Raw genomic sequence first — 26,726 nt, 5'->3', positions numbered from 1 at the left:
GGAGTCGCTTTTTGTTGGCAAAGGATCGGGAGAAATCTCAGTAATGCCAAGCACCTTAATGGCATGCAGAAGGTTCCACATTCAATCCCTGGGAACATCTCCAGGCAGGGTTGGAAAAGACCCAAATCTGAAAATATCTGGGAAAGATCCACATCTGAAACTCTGGAGAACTGCTGCTAGTCAAAGTAGGCAATAATAAGCTAGATGGTTGAAGGGTCCATCTACCTTTGGATTACCTCTGCTTTATAGCACATAGTGGAGATATCCACATGACCAGGTGGACAGGAGAGCAGGCAGTTGAAGGCTGCACAAACCTTCCCTTCCCCGCCAGATGACACCTCTATTGTGGTTGGGAGCACAAACCACACTCTCAGATTTTCCTCTGCTGCACAAGGCAGCACAGAATTCCAGAGGCCGGGATGACACATTACAGCCTCCAGGTATCCCACAATGCACTATGTGCCCCGCAATCCTGGTTCACTCCTTAACTAGGATTGCCCTGATTGTGAGAAAGCAGCCCATGTACAGGTTGTACAAACTTAGTTTGATTTCTGAACATGGAAGGACAATAGAAGTATCAATGAAATGAATTTTCTGATTCATTTTGAATTTGAATGGAATTCCAAAAATTCATTTCAAATTTGAATCAAATTCAAATCTGGTCCAAAAAACTGATTTGAATAGAATTTGAATCAATTTGACCCTGTTTGGGCACCAACCAGGGGGCCTGAATGGTTTTTTAAAGGTGCCAAAGTGCTTTCAAATCAAATTCGCATTGAATTTTGAAAATTCAATTTCAAATCATACAAATCACCTAGATTTGAGTAAAATACATTCAAATTCTAATCGATCTGCACATTCCTAAAGGACGAGTTTCAAACTTGGGTTCATGGAGATTCTGCTGTGATCGGCAGGAAACTTGACTGAAGAAATACGGCTGGAGCAAAAAAAAGTGAGAAAATGGGAGTGTGCAGTCAGTGTGTGTGTGTGTGTGTGTGTGTGTGTGTGTGTGTGTGTGTGTGTTGTGAAGCATAACACTTTTATCATCTGGAATAATGGCCTAAGTTTGACTGTATACAAGGAAGAATGAATCAAAGACACCCACTCCTTGCCATCCATAAAGTTAGGGCTCTGCTTGAGCGCCCATAAGATGATAACCTCAGAAATATGTCTCAGCCATGAGATCTTATTAAAAAGGTACACCTCCCAAGAGCTTAACACGATCACGCTGTACATTTTATTTAATTTCCCAAGAGATTTTCCCGCTTCATAGATATAATTAGAGTTCAGGATAGAGCCCCTGTCTGTGTGTGTGTTATCAATAAATCACTAGAGGACAATCAACATTTAAGGTGACAAGGTTTAATGATTTATTTTCCCTGACAAGCACTCACCCTCCAAGCAATCACCGGGTGCATTCTGGAACGCTGGTCTTTAGCTTCATCTAACTAGCATTCAAGACAGTGAGCATCCAACAGGATGCCAAACTTAATTCCAGGGCTAAGAAGATTTTCCCCGTTTCATTCTTTGATATCCCCCCCCCCCACCCTGCACCTGGGGTTGGTCTACACTACACTGCATTTCCCCCTATTCCAGAATTCTGGTTAAACCAGAAGAATGTTAGAGAGGCTGTGTGGTGCAGTGGTTGGAGTTTTGGATTAGGACTGGGGAGACCCAAGTTCTAATCTCTTCTCAGCCATGAAACTTGCTGGGTGAATCTGGGCCAGTCATCATCTCTCTCAGCCTAACCTACCTCACAGGGTTGTTGTGAGGATAAACACAACCATGTTCTCCACTCCTTGGAGGAAGAGCTGGATATAAATGGAAACATTAAATAAATAAGTTTCCATACCATGGCCACAATCCCACTAAAATTATTTCCTATAAAACTCTGCTTATAAACCAACTTTTCTGTGAATCCTTCATCACATTTGGTTGTATTTAAGCCCAGGAAGGTAGACTACATGTGTGGGCAATGTAAAATATTCCCCTTTGGGGATGGGGCCGCTCCAGGAAGAGCAGAAAGTTCTAAGCTGGCATCTCCAAGCTAGGTCTGAGAGAGACTCCTGCCTGCAACCTGCAGAAGCTGCTGCCAGTCTGGGTAGACAATACTGAGCTAGATGGACCAAGGGTCTGACTCAGTAGGAAGCAGCTTCCTATATTCCTAAAATATGAACCTCTGAAATGCACTTGGGGAATAATTAAGCATGAGCCAGGGAATTATTTTCCCACCGTCTTTTATCCCCAATTTTCCTTCCTCACCCCCCCCCACAAATGCAGCTATCGTATCACTTCATCAACGGCTGCCTCTCACCCCACTAACCTCGAACCGCCCCTGCTGCCGTGTCGCTCCAGAGCCGAGCTGAAATCTGAACATGTATCAATGAAAGGAACATGTGGGAAACCACTCACATCATTTTCTGAATGAGCATCTCAAAAGCGTGCTGCGATGAAGGGCTGGGTTAAGCAGGCAGCCTTGGGGTCCAAGCCATTTTTCCTCATTCAAAGGAGCTAAAGATCTTCTCCAGTTACTTGCTGGAATTCCGAAGCAAATCTAACCCGGTTTGATTGGCCCAATAAACATGGTGCCTGCGTGCATGCTTCCCATGAATGTCAGATCCTAAATACCACAAAGCATTGCACAGAAAGTTATTTAAAAAAATAATTTGCCTCTCTCCCCTCAGTTCTGGCATCAAGATATGTTCTTGGATAATGAAAAGCAGAGACGTACAGGCTCGAATGACTCAGTTGTGGATGGTGCGGCTGCACAAACTACAGGCCTGCAGATCCTCTTTCCTTTTTTCCTGGAACCCCGAGGCTGACCAAGGTGGCCCAGATGCAAAATAGGAACATAAGAAACTGCCTGACCATTGGTCCATCTAGCTCAGAGTTGTCTACTCTGACTGGCAGCAGCTCTCCAAGGCTGCAGGCAGGAGTCTCCCTCCCTGCCCTACCAGGAGATGCTACCAGGGGTTGAGCCTGGGACCTTCTGCATGCAGAGGTATTAAGGGGAATACCTCACAGCCCTGACAGGTAGTCACCCATCCAAACAGAAACCAGGGCAGACCCTGCTTAGCAAAGGGAAGACTGCGTGCTCACTACCACAAGATGGCTCTTCTCCCCAAAAACAGCTCTCCCCCACCCTCAATTTCTAGAGGTGGGGCAGAACTGGATGCAAAATACTGGCTGGAGTGGAGGCAGTGTGAGGTAGTAGTTAGGGTATTTGGACTAGAAGTCCCACAGTGGGGTTAGGGGAGTTGTAGGCCAACATTTGCAGGAGGGCTGAAACTGAGGAGCTCTGGGCTAGCAGGGCCCGCCCTGGTTGCATATTAATGGGAGAAGGTGTAAGCCTTGTAGGATATTCCCCTTAAGGGATGGAGCCGCTCTGGGAAGAGCATCTGCCTGCTTGCATGCAGAAGATTCAAGTTCCCTCCCTGGCAGCATCTCCAAGATGAGAGAGACTCCTGCCTGCAACCTTGGAGAAGCCGCTGCCAGTCTGTGAAGACAATACTGAGCTAGATAGACCAATAGTCTGACTCATTATGTGGTAGCTTTCTATGTTCCCATGTTCCTAACCAACCAAACAATTGCAGCCATATACCAAGTTAATGAGTCTCCTCTCCTCTCCTTCTTAATGAGAAATGCACTGGGGAGAATCAAAAGGTAGCAATTTCCGTGTTGTAATTTTGCTGCTCAGCACTCACCCACTTTCTTCTCTTGTATCATTAAGGGGAATGTCGACAGCCTTCAACCACTAAGAACGTGGAGCACAGGAAGCTGCCATATTCTGAGTCAGACCCTTGGTCCATCTCGCTCAGGATTGTCTACCCAGAATGGCAGCAGCTTCTCCCAGGTTGCAGGCAGGAGTCTCTCTCAGCCCAATCTTGAAGATGCCACCAGGGAGGGAACTGGGAACCTTCTACATGCAAGCATGCGGATGCTCTTTCCAGAGCAGCTCCAAATATCTTACAGTGCTCACATGTGGTTTCCCATTCATATGCAACCAGGGTGGACTCTGCTTAGCAAAGGGGACAAGTCATGCTTGCTCCAAAAGACCAGCTCTCCTAGTTCATGGGAAGCTGCCTTCTACTGAGTAAGACCTTTGATCCCTCTGAGACATCTCAGGATTGCCTACACTGACTGGAAGCAGCTTCTCCAAGCTTTCAGGCAGGAGTCTCTCTCAGCCCTACCAGGAGATGCTGCCAGGTATTGAACCTGGGACCTTCTGCATGGAAAGCAGGTCCTTCTACTGAGCTATGGACCTGTCATATTTATGGTGGACCTTCTCTGTCATGTGCATCTTGTTTATTTCCAGAAGCCTCAACAAAGCTGTGAAGTGAGTGCTTCGCTTTGATTTTAATTGATGCTTTGACTCTGGTAGGTTAATTTTCATTTCTGAACAGCGTCGAGATAAATTGAGGCAAACTACCATGAAGTGAAATAACTAATTACTCCAGCAGTGAAGAAATCTCCCTTTCTTCATTCTTCAGTTCGCCTTCCCAAACACAGCCCTGCCTGCCAGCTTTTAACAGACAGTGCTCAAAAAAACATCAATGCAATGAGATGTATGCAATTAAGCCAAATGTGCAGCAAAATAAAATGATTTACATGGAATTTTCCCTGGACTTCACACAGACAAGGTTCGAGTTCTGTTCCTGAAGCCAGGAATGCTCTCACAATTCCCACCCCTTGAATTGTAGAGTTCTGAAGTATTTGGTTTTATTGCAAAGCAGAACTGATGCACTGAGAGTCTCCCATTGATTATTTTATAGTTACATTTTTCTCCCGCTCTTCTTCTGAGGAGCCCAGAATTGTGTACATGGCTATGTTTACCCTCACAACAACCTTATGAGGTAGGTTCGGCTGAGAGAGAAATGACTGTCCCAGAGTCACCCAGTGAATTTCATGGCTGAAGTAGGATTTGAACTCAGGACTGTAAAATATTCTCTGAATATTCATTAAGGTGCTACACACGATCTGTGTGTAGAGCCGAAAGGGGGTTTGCGGAGAGAGCGGGCTTGACCCACTCGCCTCACTGAATGATTCGTATGCTATCATTTCCAGAAGGGGAGCTTCCCCACTGCACAAACGAAGCATACCAGGATCCAAAATACCACCCTATAAACCACTAAAAATACAGGTCCACCATTAGAAATAATCTCATGAAATTAAAAAATCCATCCATCAATCGTCTTTATCATGGTCATAGACCAGCATAGATAACATCTTAGTTTGTTTTTTTCACGAGATGATTTCTAATGTTGGGTGGCAGATCTGTATTTTTAATGGTATTCAGTGGTGTTATTTTGTTCACTAAACATAATCTATCAGTCATGTATGCAGCTTTTAAAACAAAAAATAAGTCTCTGTTAATTGTCCTCCCACCTACCCCTGCCTCCCAGCAGAATATACTCTCTAAAGATTCTGGAGTTCTGGATTCTTTTGTTAAAATGCCCCAAGTGAAAGTGATGGGACTTAATGAAGTGAACCGAGACAATTCACTCTGGCTGTTTGAACAGCAGTGTTTCATAGGAAGAGCGGGGTGGGGGAGATCACTCTTGTATTTTGTGACCCTCTATGGATCGATACGCAAATGCAAATTATTCCTGTGTGAAAAAATTGGAGTGGTGAGATTGTGGGGATTTGGAGAATAATTCTACCAAGTATTCTCATCCCCCCCGGAATAAACGGAAGAATCCAAATAGGAGAATATTCTTTTCCAAGTCTAGATGAGACCATCTCAAAACAGAGAGTGAGCCCTTTCTCACGATCTTGGTGGAGGGAGGCAGGGAAGCAGACGATCCCTTGCTGCTCCTTGGTGGGAGGATCTCCAGCCCAGACGATCGCCAGCAGCCCCCGGCAGCGCAGAGGGCCTTGGAACTCCCAGCCCTTGGACCTCCCTCGGAACTCCAAGTGCATGATGCATTGTGGGTATCCCAGCGCTTGGCTGAGCATGTGACTGCTTGGCGGAGCCTCACGAACAACCTCAGTACATCCCCTGCATGTACGGAAGTGGCCGTCTGCAAGCCAGAGTCAATGTGGAAGCAAGGGAGGAAGAAACAAAGAGCGTGTTTTCAGACAGGGAATTTCAGCCGCCTAATTGCGTGCTGCCCGTCTGCAGCTCAAGCCTGGAGGAGGACTGGGAAAGAGATCTTCCAAGCTCTTGAAGGAGATTTGACAAGGGTTGTTCTCGCCAATTAACTGCCACTTTGAGGCTTATCAGTCATCAAGGTTCCGCGTTGTTCTGGTTTATTGCAGCTCAGCATAAAGTCTTTGATGAGATCCTCCAAACGCGACAGCAAGGTCGTTTCAATAAAAGGCTGGATGGAGCCCATTCACGGCACATAATAAGATGCCTTACAATGCCAGCACAGAAAGGCACAAGATTATTACTATTTTATTTTTTGTGAAAGCTAAGCATTTGCCTTTACAAAACTCAAACTTAGAGGAGTTTTCTATGGCAATGTATGCATCATGGGAAGAGAGAGGAAGTCTGTTAGGAAAAAGACCCGTCAAATTGTGTAGGGTGGAATGTTTGGGTGCTGGGCAGAAAGACTTGGAGTTTCTCTCCTCCTAAGTCCATGGGACTGAGGTTCAGGGAGCTGGTTGGTTGATTGATTGATTGATTGATTAAGTGCCATCAAGTTGGTGTTGACTCTTAGCGACCACATAGATAGATTCTCTCCAGGGGTTGTAATAAAGCCCTACATCATAGGAACATAGGAAGCTGCCTTCTGACCATTGGTCCATCCAGTTCAGTATTGTCTACCCAGACTGGCAGTGGCTTCTCCAAGGTTGCAGGCGGGAGTCTCTCTCAGCCCTATCTTGGCGATGCCAGAAAGCATGCAGATGCAGTGTTCACATGTTGTCCTCCATTCAAATGCAAACCAGGGTGGACCCTGCTTAGCAAAGGGGGCAATTCATGCTGGCTACCCCAAGACCAGCTCTCCTTTGGAAAAGCCATGCTGGGGAAGAGACTTGTGGTAGTAATCAAGAATTGTCCCCTTTGATCCAGCTGTCATAGGAACATAGGAAGCTGCCATATACGGAGTCAGACGATTGGTCTATCTAGCTCAGTACTGTCTTCACAGACTGGCAGCAGCTTCTCCCAGGTTGCAGGCAGGAGTCTCTCTCTCTTCACAGAAAGTCCCATATTTCTTTCCCGGCAGCATCTCCAAGATAGGACTGAGAGACACCCCACCATCTGCAACCTTGGAGAAGCAACTGCCAATTTGTGTAGACAATACTGAGTTGGATGGACCGATGGTCTGACTCAGTATATGGCAGCTTCCTATGTTCCCATGTTCCTAAGACTCGCTTCTGTTTCACTGCTTTCCCCCTTCAAATGATGAAGTAATAGATTTCATGCTATTGAATAACTTTCTTCTCTTTATCACTCTTCCCCAGGGGCAGAGGGAGGCAGCCTGGGTTCTGCTACTGCTGGAGCCCCCCTGTCCCTGCACCCGACATCAGACGCAGGGAGCATTTAGCCAAGCCCCCGCATCTGATGTCAGACGCGGGGGCGTGGTTTAGCTCCCAAATGGGACTGAGTGGCCCCGTTTGGGAGTTAAACTAGCCAGTGTGGCTGTGCTGGCATGCCAGGCGTGGCCCCTGATTGGAGGTGGCCCGGGTTCTTTGAACCTGTCCACTCAATGGTGGCCCCACCCCTTCACTTCCCTCTGCAGAAAGCCCTCCCCACCACTCCTCTGCTCACTATCTTCATAGAAATTCTTGGCAACAGCAAAACAAACCAAAAAATCAAGGTCAGACTAGGTAGGTGTGTGTGTGTGTGTGTGTGTGTGTGTGTGTGTGTGTGTGTGTCATAAGAATATAAGAGCAGCCCTGATGGATCAGACCCAAGTCCCATCTAATCCAGCAACCTGTTTCACACAGTGGCCCAACAGATGCCTCTGGAGAGCCCACAAGCAGGAGGTGGCCATGCCCTCTCTCCTGCTATTGCTCCCCTGCAACTGGTACTCAGAGGCATCCTGCCTCTGAGGCTGGAGGGAGTCTATAGCCATTGGACTAGTAGCCATGGATAGACCTGTCCTCCATGACTATATCTACGCCCATTTTAAAGCCATCCAAGGTAGTGGCCATCAACACATCCTGTGGCAGAGAATTCCATAAATTAATTATGTCCCGTGTGAAAACGTACTTCCTTTTGACGGTCCTAACTTTTCCAACCCTCAGTTTCATGGGATGACCCCTGGTTCTAGTACTGGGAGGTAAAAAAAGGTAAAGTTGTGCCGTCGAGTCGGTGTCGACTCCTGGCGACCACACAGCCATGTGGTTTTCTATGGTAGAGGGAGAAAAAAATCCTCTTGCTCCACTCTCTCTACTCCCTGAATCATTTTATACACCTCTCTCATGTCTCCCTGTAGTCACCTCTTTTCCAAACTCCTCTTCCCAGGTGGAAACTGTTCAAAATAAATGCCCGTTTGAAAAGAGCCATTTCCTGCCACAAAAGATGGAGAGAGAGAGAGTGTGTGTGTGTGTGTTTGGGGGGTGGCGGTGGCTAGACCTCTTTCCTAGTAACAAAGCTACTGTTCCAGCTTCCATCAGTTGGGCAGAAGGCTAGAAAGCCTTAATGAGAAACCTTGAATCCTGAAAGCATAATAGTCTCAGGGACTTGCTCGGCGTACAAAAAGGAGAAGAGAAAGGGATTTCATTTCTCTGCTAACAAGAGACCGAGGTCACGAGTTAAGGTGTGCTTTAGAATCTGGGCTCGGAAGAGACCCTGCTAAAAGGCCTCTGAAATGTACGGTGAGGAAGCCCTTCAAGGGATTGTGTGAGGATGGAATAAATGACGCCGTTCTAAGCAGGCTTTTAAAAATATACGCCTAGGCCTCCTGACATTTTGAGAGCGACATTTTGAAAGCGATCTGGGGTTTTCTGAGAAGGTAGAAGCAGTTGCTCAGGGAGCTTCTCCTCGGCTCAGGCCGAGGAGGAGGTGGTGGTAGTTGTTCCTTGTTTCCCAAAATGCTCACAGACTAAAATGAAACCCAAGGGAGACACCAGCAACAGCCACTGGAGGGATGCTGTGCTGGTTGGTTGGATGGGGTTTGTTGTTCTCCCCACCATTAAATATAAGAGAATCCCTGCTTTGAAAAGTGCCTCTTTGTCTAGTTAGCAGGGGGTTTCATTTCTACCTCGCTTTCCCCCCATCCTGGAAGTCAAAGCCTCGTCAGCCAACAAGCCAGACACTGGCCCGAACAACACCTGCTTAGTCCCAACAAAATGGCTGCATTGCTCTCTGGACACATTCTGGGACCATCTGCTGAGGAGGCACCGCTGCTCCCCATTGATCTGAGCAAGTCCCAACCTGAAAGGTGGCCGTGAAAAACAGGTCAAGACCATCTGCCCAGGTGGACGAACTACCCCACTACACGTGTCTCTCTTTTTACCAGGAATGAGCTTCCCAGCTGGCTCCACCTTAAGAACATAACAGCCCTGCTGGATCAGGCCCAAGGCATTCTGGTCCAGCATCTAGTCCAGCATTCTGTTTCCCACAGTGGCCACCAGTTGCCACTGGGAAGCCCACAGGCAAGAGATGAAGGCGCACCCCCTCTCCTGCTGTTGCTCCCCTGCAGCTGGTATTCAGAGACATCCTGCCTGTGAAGTTGGAGGTGGCCTGTAGCCTTCCGACTAATAGCCATTTATAGACCTGTCCTCCATGAATTTGTCGAACCTCCTCTTAAAGCCATCCAGGCTGTTGACTGTCTTCGGAACATAGGAAGCTGCCATATACCGAGTCAGACCATGGGTCCATCTAGCTCAGTATTGTCTAAAAACACTGGCAGCAGTTCCTCCAAGGTTTTAGACAGGGGTCTTGCCCAACCCAACCTGGAGATGAACCTGGGACCTCAGATGCTCTTCTACTGAGCTACGCCCCCAGCCTCTAAGTGGAATATCTTACAGTGCTCACATGTAGTCTCCCACCCAAATGCAAGCCAAGGCATACCCTGCTTAGCAGAGGAGACATGTCACTAGAACAAGGTCACCTGCCCTGTAGATCTTCTTGTAGATGCAGGAAGAGAAGAAGGAATTTTGGGGCCCCATAGAATAAATGTCATGTGGTCAAATAGGAGTTTCCCATTCCCACTGCCTGGAAATGGGTCTCTGGGTTCTCCCTAGTCCAATACCCCTTGGCCAGCAGTTGTGGCTTTGATTTCTTGTTCTCCATGGCAATAGACTTGTGTTAGAGTCATTCTTATTCTTTAAGGGAAAAAGATTCCCTCAATTTCTTTAAGGGGGAAAAGTGGCTGCTGGATGCCATTTACAATAAGTGGACGTTAATTAATGCTAAATTACAATAGAATTTCTGTTGAATTGGATATGGCATCTACATTAATAGCCGGCGAGTTCATTCTGATTAATGTTATCACAGCCGTTAAGTGCGGGGATTTATAATCATTTGCTAAAGCTGCTAACTGAAAGCTCTTTAGTCAGATTTTTCTTGAACAGAAACAAGCATAAAACGTAATGAAAGTCGACCGTTAATCTATATAAGAATTCTGTTACATATAAATACGGCCACTAAATAAATAAATAAATAAATAAATCCATCCCAGTGAGTTTTCTCTTTAAAAGAGTCTAGGTTGATTTACCTCTCAAGGAAAAGTAAGACATAGAAAATTGGATGGTTCTACTATGCTTGGATATACTTGGAAACCCAGTGTGCTGTAGTGGTTAGAGTGTTGGACTAGGATTGGGGAGACCTGCGTTTAAATCTCCATTCAGCTATGAAACTCACTGGTTGACCTTGGGCCAGTCACGTATCTCTCAACCTAACCTACCTCACAGGGTTGTTGTGAGCATAAACATATCCATGCACACTACTCTGGGCTCCTTGCAAGAAGAGAGGGATATAAATATAAAAAAATTAGAAATAAAATAAGTATATCTAGCTGAGGTCAGGAGCTTCCATTTTGTAACTGACCTTAAAACTTAGCTGGCAGGGTTAAGTGGGGCCCACCATACCACTGCCCCTAATACTCAACCGACGGCCAACATTTGCCAAACATGTCAGACATGTTCAGCACACCACACCGAGCACCGGAAACTGATGTTGCGGCTGTGAAATTGACTTGCAACTAGGCATTAATGACAGAGCCGTTCAGCTTCTCTGCCTGCAAGGAGCCTGACAGGGTAAATAAGTCACCAGAAACCCTACAGGATGAAACCACTTTGGAGAACTTGTCGTGGAACTAGATTCTACAAATCCCTTCGAAACGAAGTGTTCTCTCTGCGTGGCCTGACCCTCCAGCTAATGAAAAAGCTCACCCGATTAGGAGGCTGCCGTTACGTCTCTTGGGGGAATCCTCCAAAGGAGTGGGTGCGGTATGCACTGCATTGTGAGATTCCTGGAGGCCAGGATAACGAGCCCCACCCTCTGTTTACCAGCGCTGTCAGGAGCAGCATGGAGATTCAGCTGCATTGGGTGTGGGGCTTGTGCACAGTCCAGGCTGTCAGTGGTCATCTCAGGGGAAGGTAGGTTGAACCCTGCCTTCCCTTCCACCTGCCTGACCGTGCGTGAGCACAGTCGTGAGAAGAGCCTCCTAGTCAAGCAAGCACCCACAATGTTAACCCCCAGAACAAAACTGTAATACCAGGCATTGCAGATAACTGTCCTGATATAGCAACAGGTTTCTGAAAGGGTATCAGGGGGACCTCCAGAACAGCCAATTGTGAAATTTAGGCAAGGAATGCAGCAAACATCTGCAGTGTTAACTCACAGAACAAAACTGAAATATCAGACACTGCAGATAACTGTCCTGAATATCGCAAGAGGTTCCTGAATGGATACCCTGGGGATCTGCAGAATAACAAATTATTGTGACATCTAGGCAAGGATCTAGGCAAACATCTGCCTCCCAGAACAAAACCTCCCAGAACAAAACCAAAATTTCTGGCATTGCACATAACTGTCCTGAAGATAGCAACAGGTTTCTGAAAAGGTATCATGGGACCTGCAGAACAGCAAATTGTTGTGAATTCTAGGCTTGGAACGCAGCAAGCTTTTGCAATGTTAACTCCCAGAACAAAACTGAAATATTGGACACTGCAGATAACTGTTCCGAATATAGCAAGAGGTTCCTGAATGGGTAGCCTGGGGATTTGCAGAATAGCAAATTATTGTGAAATTAAGCCAGTTTCACGAAGTGGACAAGGAGGTGTAACAGCTAGTTGGTGTGCCACCGAGTGTAGAAGTACGACAAGCAGCTGGTTAGACCGCAGGTAGCTAGTTGTTGATTTTGGTGCCTTTCAATCAATGTTAAGTCTGAAAGTCCCTACAGATCTACAACCTGGTTTGTGGGATACAAAGTAGGGGATCCTTGGTGACTGGGAGGGCACATGACAGGGACAAAGTATGGACTGGATTTCTTGGTGGCAATTGCACTTCAGGGAGCTGGTGAGCACCACTGTTTTTTTAATCCCAGGAGTCAGGAACATAGAAAACGACCATCAACTGAGGCAGACCCCTGTTCCATCTATCTCAGCGTTGTCTCCTCTGAGCAGCAGCAGCTTCAGGCAGGATTTTTTTCTCCACCCTTACTGAAGACTCTGGGGACTGAACCTGGGGCCCTCTGCATGCTAAGCAGATGTTCTGCCACTGAGCTACAGCCCCAGTGTAGGAAATGTTGACCTCATTCGGCAATGGCTTCGTGAGCCATAAGCCAATTCTGAATGAGGTCAATGTTTCCTATACTGGGGCTGTAGCTCAGTGGTAGAACATCTGCTTAGCTTGCAGAGGGTCCCAGGTTCAGTCCCATAGTGGTCAGCATGAAGTTAATTTGGAATGAGGACAATACTTCATGCCCTTATTCTGGAGTATTTTGGGTTCCTTTGCCCTTGGAAATAACCAAGTCTGTGTCACTCCTGGATCGTTACCCCGGAGACCCTGGCTCAGATGAGAACAAGATGAAAACCATTATCTCTCACCCAAATACCTACACCCAACAGTGAAACCATTGCCTGATCTTCAAGGGCCTAAGCCTGTAAATCCACCTCAAGAGGCCCTGATCCTGCAAAAAGATGCTAGACCTCTCCAAGACATGATAGGAATTTACAGTGACTATTCAGAATAGTACAGGCTTGCCAACTCTGCTTGAAACTATTCTTTGGTTTTCTGGAATTTTGTTTTGTTTGTTTTTAGAAGTGCTTTGACATTCAGAGCACAATATATCCTATTTCTTTTTCTTCAAGTTCTCACTTGGAGAACTTTTTTCCTTGGGAAAGTGGTATATATATTACTGCTAGTAGTATTAAAAATAACAACACTGCATGCCCAATAGGAAAGAGGTGATTTTCACCAACCTCCCCTTCCTTCTGAAACCCACAGTGCCTCCCAAAAATATGTCCCTGATGGTCATACAACCTTCAGGGACATATTAGGCACAATGGGCTACAGAAGGAAGAGAAGATTGGCTGAAATCACCCTCTTTTGTAGTTTGCTTGCAGTGGTAATTTGGATATCAGCCAATACGTATACTACTACTACTACTACTACTAATAATAATAATAATACGATGATCATGGTGGTGGTGGTGGTGATACTACTACTACTACTACTACTAATAATAATAATAATGATACTACTACTACAACAACTACTACTACTACTAATAATAATAATAATGTGCCTATTATTATTAGTAGTAGTAGTAGTAATGCCCTTGGTGCAGTACCAAAAGAACCTGAACACCATCTTGACACCTTGGGCATCAATACAATTACAACACATCAACTACAGAAGGCCACACTACTCGGGACAGTACGAATTCTACTACAACAATATCTTTAATTTTTCTTTAGTTATCCTAGACCCTTGGAAAGGGCCCGATAATTAAAGTACCAAATTCAGTCAATAACATCTGGGAGACTGTGTGTAAATAGCATAACCATGTGATTCTGGGGGGCTTGCATTTTATTTAATATAATTTAAAATAATATTATTAGAGCATGCAAAAGAAGAGCTGTATTTTAGATGGTAACCCACTCCCTTGTGAAAGAGAGGCCATAAAGCAGAGAAGTAGAAAGATCTTTTCTCAAAGCAAATGCTGTTTTCAAACCCGGGATGCTCTGCCTTTGGTTTGCCTTCCTGACAGGTGAGCTTAACACCAGAAGAGCGACGTTGACTCTGGGCACCGAGACTAAATCTCCTCGGTGTGGGCAGTTGAGCCCAGGAGGCCTCTGCCAGCAAGGCTGCCTGGAGCCCAAGCAGGAGACAGGGAACTTGCCGGAGAAGCTAGTAAAAATTTAATGTACTCTATAGTGCGGTCATGTCATAGTCACTCATGGCAAATAATCCCCAATGCCTGCAGAGGTAAAATGGAGCTGTAATGTGCTCGCCTCCTAACCCGAGCTGACAGCAATGATGTACGACTACCATTAGCGGAAAATATCACTTCAACTAACCCATGATCCAGCTCCGCTAAGGGTCACATTATCCATGAGGAACAAATTACATTCCCAAAGTAAATACAAATTTTCTACCCAAAATGGGGACAGCACGGGGGGAGGGGGAGTAGGAAGGCGAGGGGTGTGTGTGTGTGTGTGTGTGTGTGTGTGTGTGTGTGTGTGAGGCATGATGGGGAGCGATGTGTTACCGATGGCAACGAATAGATGAGTGACAGTCATGACAAAAGACAGAACAGAGCTTCTCCAGAGAGCATGTGACGGCTGTAGTAGATGACTGAGTTTGCACTCAAGCACTGCGAAGGCTCCTCATTTCTCCCCCCCCCCTCCTCCTCCTCCATCATCCTTTGTGTCAAATGCATCATTTTCTCAGTGTTCGGCTCAAATGTTCCTACCACTCCACATCAGGAGTCTTTGGAATATGGCACATTCAAGGAAAGGCAATCGTTACCTTCCCTCGTTATGGACTTTACCAACAAGGCACCTGATCCACACAAAAGGCATCTGACCCTTGTTACATACTTTACCAACAGGCACCTAGCCACAAGGAGAAGGAGTCAGGTGCCCCCTCGGTCACATTCAAGGAAAGGCAATCTTTACCTTCCCTCATTATGGACTTTATCAGCAAGGAACACCAGGCACCTGACCCACAAAAAGATAAATTACAATGAAAATTCATAAGTGGATACCCCAACAAGCAACATAAGGCCAGGGGGTACTTTCCCAAGTCAGACAAAGCTGTCTTATCCTGAGACAGCCTCTTGGTCCATCCAGGCCAGTGCTGTCTACTCTGACTGGCAGCATTCTCCAGGGTTTCAGGCAGGGGTATTTCCCAGGCCTATCTGGAGATGCCGCCAGGGATTCAGCATGCAAAGCAGAAGATCTACCACTGAGTTATAGATGCCTCTGATGAAGCTGTCTTCTACTGAGTCAGACTCTGGGTTCATCCAGGCCAGCATTGTCGACTGGCAGCATATCTCCAAGGCTTCAGAAAGCGGTCTTTCCCAGGCCTATGTTGAGATGCCTCCAGGGACTGAACCTGGGACCTCTTGCATGCAAAGCAGATGATCTCCCACTGTTATGGATGCTTCCAAGGAGAGATGCCATGCAGCCTGGGTTTCACTAATGAAAACCATGGGCGCTCCGAAGATACGTTGCACCTGCAGATGGTTTTTTTTGGTTAATAATAATGTTATCATTAGCAGCGTCTGCCATCTTCTGACTGGAGGGAGATCCAAGAGATCGCCGCCTGCCTGAACAAAAGGAAGTTTCGGCTTGTCAGTTAAACAAAGGAATAATACACAGCCTCTCTTTATAGTGTGTATTTTACCTGTCATCCAACAGACCATTATCATGTCACGCCAGAGTGCTCCTTTCTCCAGGTCACTTTGTTTAAAATGACATGGATAATGCACATGTCACTGAGCTGACAGTCCTGACCGTCCTTCAGAGATTTAAAAAAAGCAGCCGGGGGGCAGGAGGGAGAGAAGCCAGGGGGAGAGAGAGAGAGGGAAAAATCCCAGCAAGACAAGCGTCTGTTCTTATCTGAAGTCCACGCCTGGGTCTATCATCTGTCAGGCAGAACATAATTTCTCCAGAGAGCACTTTTTTCATTTCCCGATTTTAAAGAAATCAAATAAGCACCATTTGTCTTCATCTGAATATGCTTGACCCGCTCAGCTGATGATGTGCTGCATTTTTCTGAACAGGGAGCGTTGGCTGCATTCAAATGAACGTGGGAGCCCCTCAGATCTTTGGCAAAGGCGGCAGAGCGGTGCGTTTGTGCAGGCCTTTTTGTTACAAGGCGTGTATGAGGTTTGTGTGGTCAGCAGCACCATGCTGACCACCACGCAAATGGCACCAGCACATGCGCAGATGCCATGTGCATGCTGGCGCCACGTGGGGGATCTTGGGCCAAGTGCTGCTGCAGCAGGAAGATGCATGAGGCATGCAAGTAAAGACCTGCTCTCCTTTTTTTTTTTTAAAGCTCCACTTCCCTGTCCCCCTCCCCGTGGTGCCAAACCGGTGAGTGAGTTCACACAACCAGAAGCGCAAGGTAGGAGAGCTCTCTTTTACTCCCACCGTGGTTAAGAGCAGGGTTGAGAATCTGAGTAACCCTGGTTTGATAAACCTGGGCTAATGGGATATTTGTGAGTTCACACCAGCATGAAAATGTGGCTTTTAACCTGCTTTTGATGACTGTGTGAACCCGTCCTCTGTATGCCACAGCCCCACACATTGGGTGCCACACCTCCCAGGTTGCTTGGCCATGCCCTCTTCACATGGACAGGCCTCTCCTTATTTGCATCAGCTATAGAATTGATCATGTATGTCCCATTGAGGATTTTTCCAACCAGCAGGTTTGATGCAACACTTTGCTTTCCATGGAGCTCTGTAAGTTGTTGGGTAACATCATTTAGATTGGATATCTTCATCATAGAGGCGGGCTGGTCTTGTAGTAGCAAGCATGACTTGTCCCCTTAGCTAAGCAGGGTCCATCCTAGTTGCATTTGAATGGGAGACTTGATGTATGAGCACTGGAAGAGATTCCCCTCAGGGGATAATGGGGCCACTCTGGGAAGAGCAGAAGGTTCCAAGTTCCTTCCCTGGCAGCATCTCCAAGATAGGGCTGGGAGAGACTCCTGCCTGCAACCTTGGAGAAGCTTCTCCCAGTCTGTGTAGACAATACTGAGCTAGATGGACCAATGACCTGACTCAGTATACGACAGCTTCCTATATTCTTATAATCTGTCATCAGTCAAGCTGTAAGGACCACTCATTTATCTAGTGCTGATCCTGCATTATCTCACACTTTCTCAACCCTATCTACAGGGGGCAATGTTGGGGGATGAGTCAATTTCCCTAGGGGAGGGGCAGATGAACTTTTCTGGAACCTACTGTTGACACTTCTCCCTGATGGTCACCGTTTTTCATCATTTGGTCATCCTTTACTCATCTCTTTCATTATTTGGTCATCTTTTTCTCATTAATGCTAAGTATTTCTCAATATATAGACATCCACGTTCAAAAAGAAATTGCTCACACCTTTATATCTATGTATTCTCCACAAAAAACCATAAACGAACTCTGACATTTCACTGACTGAATTGTTGCCTCTCTTAAACAGGGTTCCACAACTTCAGCCCTCCTGCAGATGTTGGACTACAACTCCCATCACCCCAGGCCATTGGCCACTGTAGCTGGGATGATGGGATTTGTAGTCCAAAATGGGCTGGAGGGCTGAAGTTGTGCAGCCTCACTCAAATGTGATATTGTATTCACCCCAAAAGAAGAGGACTGAATTTAAGATGAATCCCGCCCCTATTTTTAATAAGGAATAACTTGAAAAAACCCTAGTCTTGGATTTTGGTAAATACAGTATTACACACACACACACACACACACACACACACACACACACACACACACACCCTTTTAACTGCAATTTTTGAAAGACTTGTAGGCTCATCATTTTCTCAACTAGCCTCAGATCCTTGTTGAGAATTAGCATCTGAATCCAACCTTGTATAAGACCTTCTGGTGCATTAGGAAGTCTCTAACCAGTCACCTGAGAAATAACCTGTAAAATTTCTACCTAATACAATCTAATTTTGGGACATCTTCATCACATCCTGTAGATGACTTTTTTTCCTACCCAGAAATCACCTTGGAACAACACTGTTTCATCATGGCGCCTAGTTCTGAGGGGTACCTGAGTAATGAAATGAGAGCTTCCAGACACCAGGAGGTGCTGTGCCGCTGACGAGAAAAGCACAGCCCTATCACTGGGAAACAATGACAATGAATGGAGGGAGTATTGGGGCAGTTTTAACCCCCAACTCTCTCTCTGATTTTGGGCCAAAAGTTCTCAACAGGACATTTTCAGCTCAGTTTGACAGAAATCTGAAGTTGACGAGAAACACACAACATTGTTCATACTGTCTACAACCAATGGACCCCAAGATGAAGCCAATCCCAATATATTTTGAAAAGTCGGTTCAGGTTCGGGTTCGAGTTTGGGTTAGTCTTAAAGTTTAAGTCTGCAAGAGGGGAACTTCCTATTTTCACACTATGGCAGATTCCTGCACTGAGCAACCGATTGGACTAGAAGGCCCCTTCAGACTCAAAGGTCTTGTGAGTCTTTGGGGCATCCGAGTTCAAGCAATGACTGTGAAGGTTGCTCAAGGATAGATGTCAATATCCAAGATGGCAGCAGTAAAAGTGGGCGTCAGGTTTTACAGCGAACCGTGTTAGATTGGTATTGTACACTTCAAGGTCACTCAAGGTGGCTAGCGAGGGCCCGGAGAAGGCAGGAATATATCTACCTTCTCCCACATGATCTTCTTGTTCTCATCATTGCACTATGGTACTGCACACACAACTGCGGCTGTGGTGAGCAGCACAGCATTTGGGAGGCCAGGGAAATGCTACCCAGACTCCAGAAATCCCACAATGCACCACGTGAAGAGTACAGTGCATTGGGGATTCCCCCATGAGGTCTAGGCACTTGGCTCTGTATCTAAGTGCAGACTGAGAATTCACACGACCCTTTACCTGAGTAGAACGGCACACAGCCTTTTTGTTGACCCTCCCCTTCGCCCGCCCAACACCAATGTAGCTGGTTCTCATGAGGGGAAACTGGGATGGAGAACTGCCCTACCGTGCTTTGGGAGCTGTGTGCGTGTCAATTTTTGGCTATGAGCTTGCAAACACCAAGGTAGGGTGGAGGGAAGCAACTGTCTGGGGGACAGGAGCTAAGCGAAAGCCACCGTCCTACTCAGCATTTGATTGAAGGTGGAGGAAAATCCATTTGACCTAGCTCCTGCCTCCCACAAAATAGGGCTGTCCACAAACAGTTTGTACAGAACCAGTTTACGTTGAAGTGGGGCCAGTTCGGAGGTTTGACTCTGGACTGAACCGGGGAGGTCTGATTCATGACTGAACTGAACCAGGCTCGGTTGGGGCAAATCAGTTCAGCTTGGTAAGTGGCTGCCAGGAGAAGGCAGAGAGAGAAGTATGAAGCTGCTTGCCCGGCCAGCATGGCGGCCAGTGCTGCCACTCGCCACAGTTTGCCCTCCTCGTGGCCCGAAGCATACACACCCCTCCTTTACCAAGCTGCCTGCTTGGCGTTGGCTCAGTTCTGGCCTCTGCGCATGCCCACCGTTCTTCCAGTAGTTTCATCTCAGCAACTTGGAGATGATGTGAGAGATGTGTGGGACTCCCTTCGTATTTTTCCTTTGGGGAACAAAGCAGCTACAGAGAGGGAGCATTTTTGACCCAGAAAATGGTGTGAAGGGAAGACGGTCTAGGCCATCCCACCCTGAATCCCACCCCTAATCCAAATGGCCCTCCCCCAAGTTGCTATTGGCCACAGAGGAGGAAAAACTAAAGTTTCCCACTCCACAGCTGAGGTCCTCTTCGGGATGAAGATTCAAATTGGAACACAACATCAAATGACTTCAATTGCAATCAAAAGTGGCAACCGATTTACACGGAAAGTGCGACATCACTGTGAGAAACCTCTCTCTCACCATGCAGCCCTGGTCCAAACAGAGCCCCCACCCCAGCTGTTTTTGGGGAAAAAGAAAAACACACCAGGAGTTCCAGCCGCAGAATTCCCATCTCTCATTGGGCCCTAAGATGCACCTTGGCACAGCACGTGGCCAGCATCCGACTGTGGTATACTCAGTCCAAAACGGACATGGCATAAGGATGTGTCGGATCTGGCAGGTGTGGCATCAGAGGTCGGCCACAGAACACATGCAGAACAGGGAAAGGAGTAGATCCTGAATAACCTCAGCCAAAGTATGCTCCCTAGAGAAGCCAATCTGGAAATAGGCTCAGAAACATGTAACAAACCATAGAAAAGGACAGGAAATATATATATACACACACAAAAAAAATCTGTCCTACCTTCTCTTCTTGATCACTGTCACTGTCGCACTGTAATGGAAAAAGAAAGTCAACATTAGCACTGGTGAACCGGGGGGGGGGGGGGGGGAGAGATTCCCATAACAAGATCATACATATACAGCATAAATCCTCCGTCGGTGGTTTGTTGCATTCCACAAGGATATCTTTGCTCTTTTGCATGGCTGCAAAAATGTCTCCAGGGCACCCAATGGAAGATTGCTCAGTGGCTGAATGAGGAGAGATGGTCTTGTGGTAGCGAGCATGAATGGTCCCGTTTGCTAAGCAGGTTTTATACAGGATAAGGCAGATTGCTATGTGCCAATGGCTAAATTTGTACAAGACACAACCACCGTATGGTGAGAATCAGTCCACCTTTAATGGCTAAATTTGTACAAGACACAACCACCGTATGGTGAGAATCAGTCCACCTTTCTGAGCTATCAGCTTTCAACCCACTTGGCCCATTTGCTGTGGCCGAAAGGATGCAAAGAAGAAGAATTTAGCAATAAGGAGAGAGGTTTACAGAAGCTGAGCTTGCTGAATCAAAGCGGAAGGCTTTGCAAGACAGCTCCTCTGCAAGCTCATTACAAAATCCCGAACAGCCGATGAAAGCAGAGTTCCTTTAAAAGGTCTTAGATCTTTTGCGAATCTAAATCAGGGTCTAATAAGTGGCAAGTTTCCATAGCCCATGAAGACAAAAGACAAATCTCTTTCTCAACATATGCAACAGTCACATAACTAAACACACATCCTTGTTTCTTAAGATTTGCCATGCATTCTCACTGTTGCTTTTGTAATCTATTTATTGTATTGTGTGTTATGCTGTATTGGCATAAATGATCAATAGATTTTATCAGATTCTCCATGCACATCTGGAGAGGCTCTTCCCAAAAGGAAACAAGTTACAGCTGTGCAACATCAGAACGGCTGAGCCTACACGTCTCACACAAGCCTTTTCGACTCGAAAGTCAAGAGGCAAGTGCGGGGGGGGGGGGGGACTCACTTGGTTTTGCCATAGCTGCTGCCTGTTTCATGATAGCAGTGCTTCTCCAAGAAGCTGCTTTTCTCCCTTTTACCCAGAAGTCCCCTCACGGCAACACTTGACATAGCAAGCAAGGGGACTTCTGGGTAAAAAGGTGTCCCCTTATTTACCTTCTCAAGAAGGCAGGTCTGGCCACTGTTACCCATGCCTTAGTCACGTCATGGATGGATTACTGTAATGTGCTCTGCATGTGCTCTGCCCTTGAAGACTATTCAACAACTGCAGCTAGTGCAAAATGCAGCAGCTTGGATTTTTTCCAGCATTGCCTGCTGGGATCATATTGGACCCATGTTGAAAGACCTACATGGGCTACCAATTTGTTTCTGGGTCCAATTTTGCCAACGTTAAAGATTTTGACCTTTAAAGCCCTTAATGGTTTGGGTCCTGGATACCTGAGGGACTGCCTGCTCCCAAGGGTCACTGTCCACTTGACAAAGCCATCGGAGGGGGCTCTGCTCCATGTTCCGACACTGAGGGAGGCTGGGCTGTCGTGCACACAGGACAGGGCCTTCTCAGTTATTGGCCCAGACTTTGGAATGCTCTCCATTCTCAGTCGCCGTCAGAGTTTTTAGAAAGCAAGTGAAATCTTGGCTTTTTACCCAGGCTTTTATTCTTTATTTATTTATTTATTACATTTATATCCCGCTCTTCCTCCCAGGAGCCCAGAGCAGTATGCTACAGACTGGAGTTTCTCCTCACAACAACCCTGTGAGGTGGGTTAGGCTGAGAGAGAAGTGACTGGCCCAGAGTCACCCAGCAAGTCTCCTGGCCGAGTGGGGATTTGCACTCGGGTCTCCCCGGTCCTAGTCCGGCACTCGAACCACGACACCACGCTGGCTTTAGGCAAGTGCTGGTTTTGTGGCTGCTGCTGCTTTGTGCTTTATGGTCATACTAGCTTAACCCACGCAAAACATCTGCACGCTGGTCCTTCATTGCTCGCCTCAGCCCCCTCACCTCAGCGGCCTCCCCTCCCCCACCTGAGTCCTGCTCCTGCTCCTCCCCACAGGAGCAGCAGCAGCAGCGGCGGCTGGCCGGGTCCTTCCTCACTGCTGCCGCCACCAACACCCTGGCCGCTCCTTCCCCTCAGGCCGCTGACAGGCCCAGGCCCGTCCCTTGCCTGCCTCCCTCCCTCCGACAACGGCCTCGGTAGCCCCCCACAGCAGCAGGGGTGGTTGACTGGGCTCTTCCTTGCTGCCAATGGGCGCCGTCATGGCCGCTCGTTCCCCTCAGGCCGCTGACAGAACCTCTTCTGACCGATAGCAGTTGCATGCCAGCTGACCTTAATTAACCATGACAGGCCCCTCCACCTTATCTGCATATGGAACCCCCACTGCCCAATCACCACGTTGCCGCAGGACCCTCCTCCCTATCTGCATATGGAATCTCCACTGCCCAATCACCACGGGGCTGCTGCTCTCACAGGCGCCTTCTCCCTCTCTGCATATGGAATCCCCACCGCCCAATCAGGGGCCTCAGCGGGGCCGTGGCTTGGCACATCCCCCCCCACACCCCTGGTCCGTCTACAGGAATCACTTCTGTCGACTGCTGTGCATGTTGGTTCAACATTTCATGAGATCTGTATTTTTATATTCCTATTTAATAGTTCTGTTGTGTAACATTTATAGTTTTATACTGCTGAACATGTTTGGTAAACTGCCTTGAGAGGGTTTTAGTGGAAGGCGGTATAAAAATGTAACAAGCAAGCAGGGAAGCAAGCTGCTTAGAGAGCAGAAGGCTGTTGGTTTGAATACCTGCTGGTATGTTTCCCAGACTATGGGAAACACCTATATCTTTTCAGCAGTCTCTAAGGTGCTGAAAAGGCATCGTCTCATACTGCACGGGAGGAGGCAGTGGTAGGAACAGAGGAAGCTGCCATATACTGAGTCAGACGCTTGGTCCATCCAGCTCAGGGCTGTCTACCCAGACTGGCAGCGGCTTCTCCAAGGTGGCAGGCAGGGGTGCCTCTCAGCCCTATCCTGGAGATGCTGCTAGGGAGGCCACAGAAATCACCATCAGCCAATTACAAAAAGCAACTTTACTGGGAACAGCCTATATTCTGCGATGATATCTATAACAACAGCAACAACAACAGCAACAATAATATTGACAATAAAGTTCTGGCATCCCAGGTCCTTGGGAAGGACTCGATGTCTGGGTAAAACAAACCAGTCAATAACACCTGCCTGACTGTGTAAACAACAAACAATAATAACAATAATATTCCTCACTGCCAGAAACGGCAGCAGGCCAGGGGAAAAACATTTAACTCGGAAAGTCATTTAACCCAGAAAGTCATTTAACCAGACCACTGCCCAGAGTAAAAAGTGGGCGCAGGGACCTTGTGACCTCATTCCCTTGTTCCCAGCGCTTCACATGTGCAGCCTAACGCAGTCTGGGCTGCCCTAAGAACACAAAAACAGCCCTGCTGGATCAGGCCCAAGGAAACTCATCTAGTCCAGCATTCTGTTTCCCACAGTGGTCCACCAGATGCCCCCTCTGGGAAACCCACAGGCAAGAGGTGAGGGCAGCCCCTCCCCTCCCCTGCTGTTGCTCCCCTGCAACTGGTACTCAGAGGCATCCCGCCGCTGAGGCTGGAGGTGGCCTAGCTTGGGTTAGGCTGCCTGTGGGAATACCCTTCTTGCCTCTGAAGCTGGAGGTGGGCGAGAGCATCATTCTCAAAAGGGTCCCCTCAGCAAGAACAGAAGGGAGGTCCCTACTAGAGGCTGGTGCATGTTGGCACTCAAAAGTGGCTTCCGCGTAATTCTGCAACAAGTGTGTGTGTGTGTGTGTGTGTGTGTGTGTGTGTGTGTGTGTGTGTAGCAGGGAGGTTTCTGTGGGGAGCGAGAGAATTCCTCTGCATCCTTCTCTGCTGCCCACCCACCCCATAACTCGTGACATCTCACGATGAAGGCAATCAGTGCCGACTGAATTTCCCAGTGCAACGTTTCCGTGCTCTGCAGTCAGTCCGCAGTACGCCAGCAGTAACTCGCTCCCCGAGAACCACGACTCCCCACTGCCGACGTATTAAGCCTCCCTGGCTCTTCCAAGAGTCCAGTTCTAATTTCAAGGTCCGCTTCCTTCCTCCATCAAATCATTACCGCGATACCCAGCAGCACCTTGCCTCGAGAGCAAAGCATATGGCGAAGGACCGAGAGTGTCTGGCATCCATGATTGAATCGGAACGGATGCCAAGCTGATTAAAAGGAGAGAGTGAGGCCACGAGGCTCCCGTCTGCCCCGCTGAGTGACAGCTCTGAGATTCGGCCAGGGACGAGTGCTGCCATACAAGGTCCTGGTGACCCACAACCCGCATGGCTAGGCTGCGAGAAGAAGGGCCATTTGTAACGTGGAAGTTCCACCGTGACCCAAGGACTCTTGGCATGGATGGGCCATGCAATTTGCAGCCAGGGCCTCCGGAGATGGCCGTGCCAGTGTCTGGCAGAGATGAACGACGGTCAAAAGACCCTCCAGCTCATCAATGATGCAAGTGCAATAAACGCGTTTGGCAAACAGCTCCGAGTCTGAATCCTGCCCCCCCTCCTGCCCCCGGCTCTGGGCGAAACTGCTGTGAACCGTGCAGCATGGACTCTCCAAAAGAATTGGTGAGGAAGTGGGGAAGAATGCCCCACAGCCACCAAGTAATCATTTTACTCCAAGATAAAGATACGACACACAAGGTTAGTGGCAATCAATTCCAGAAAGGCAAAAGGAACAACTTTTGGTTATAGAGAGGGTTCTCATAGGAACATTGGAAGCTGCCATATACCGAGTCAGACCATTGGTCCATCTAGCTCAGTATTGTCTACCCAGACTGGCAGCGGCTTCTCCGAGGTTGCAGGCAGGAATCTCTCTCAGCCCTGTCTTGGAGATGCTGCCAGGGGAGGAACTGGGAACCTAGATGCTCTTCCCAGAGCGGCTCCAACCCTGGAGGGGAATCTCTTCCAGTGCTTACGCTTCTAGTCTCCCATTCATATGCAACCAGGGTGGACCCTGCTTAGGTAAGGGGGCACTTCCTGCTTGCGACCACAAGACCGGCTCTTGTGCTGGCCGCTGCCACAAAAGGCGGTGATGGTCGCAAGCTATGGACAACTTGAAAGGCAGATTTAGACAATTCCAGGAAGGAAGATAAATCTGTTGCTTGTTCTTGGCTCCAAAGGCCATATTCATTCATTGCTAGATGTATAAAATTCTTTCATTGCCTTGCATAAAATTATCCCAATTACCCCTATGCTCTAGGTTCAGATTCTGGGGACCTCTAGGGATCTTAGTGAAACCCAACAGATTTGAATCCATGTCCCGCCGTACATGCCCACGAGGCAGAAACCAGTTCAGAAGACTTTGGAGAGGTCCGAGGAAGCATGTTAATCCAACACCAGCCAGAAGCAGACTAAACCCTTCAGTACCTATGAATCCCAACTAACCCTCCTGGACAGAAGACACCTTCAAGGGTCTCCTCCTTGACCATTCTAACTCTTTCTGCTGAGCTTGCTGCTGGCACTGGTGTACAAATATATTGGGGGGGGTGTGCTGGTGTGGGAGAGGCCACCTCATCAGTGGGCCCAGGTTGTGGTCCGGGGCGGGGTCAAGAGCCAAGCCTTGCTGAGTCCTGCATCCAAGTCACTACTGTGAGCGGGAGACCATGACAACTGAGTCCAGAGATGTGGAAGATCAGAGCACAAACTCACGTTGGGCTATCCAACCTCTCAGACCTGTACAAACCCGCTCACACCCCCATTCTCCCAACCCCTGAACTCACCAGGAAATGCCCAGAGGTCTTTAGAAAAAAATAAAACTACAATCCCCACCATGCCTTATGCCTTTCCATTAACAGGAAATGACCAGAGGCCCTAAAAAGACTACGATTCCCACCATGCCTTTTGCCTTTCCCTTACCAGGAAATGCCCTGAGGTCCTAGAAAGACTACAATCCCCACCATACCTTTTGCCTTTCCCTTACCAGGAAATGCCCAGAGGTCCTAAAAAAGACTACAATCCCCACCATACCTTACGCCTTGACATTGATTGACTGATTGATTGGTTTTTCAATTTTTATACTGCCTTTCAAAACGCATCTCAAGGCAGTTTACCAAAGTTAAAATACAATAAAATTCCATAGTAGTTACATCTGAAACCTTAAAATCAATCTAACATTAAAACCATTAAGAACAGGATGCTGGACTATCTAGGTAATCCTGAACTAGATGGACCAAGGGTCTGACTCAGTAGAAGGCAGCTTCCTATGTTCCTAAGAGGAGCTCATTGCAGGTATTCACGGCCTTCCAGCTCCCCTTCCAGAGTCCGTGGCTTCACTCATTGTCTTCAGTGTCGTATCGAGCACCATTTCGAAATGAG

General features: G+C 47.5%; 1 protein-coding gene across 10 annotated transcripts in view; it reads right to left on the bottom strand.

Moving 5' to 3' along the window:
• LOC128336036 (autism susceptibility gene 2 protein-like) overlaps nt 1–26,726 on the bottom strand; it is a 447,244-nt gene that overhangs the window by 160,934 nt on the left and 259,584 nt on the right. For all 10 annotated transcript variants that reach the window (XM_053275140.1, XM_053275134.1, XM_053275136.1 and 7 more), the window contains one exon: nt 20,335–20,364. In XM_053275140.1, the coding sequence (XP_053131115.1) occupies nt 20,335–20,364 (30 nt within the window). The remainder of the gene's footprint in view (nt 1–20,334; nt 20,365–26,726) is intronic.

The sequence above is a fragment of the Hemicordylus capensis genome, chromosome 12 (assembly GCF_027244095.1).
Source record: "Hemicordylus capensis ecotype Gifberg chromosome 12, rHemCap1.1.pri, whole genome shotgun sequence".
NCBI lineage: Eukaryota > Metazoa > Chordata > Lepidosauria > Squamata > Cordylidae > Hemicordylus > Hemicordylus capensis.
This window is presented reverse-complemented; position numbering and strand designations above follow the sequence as displayed.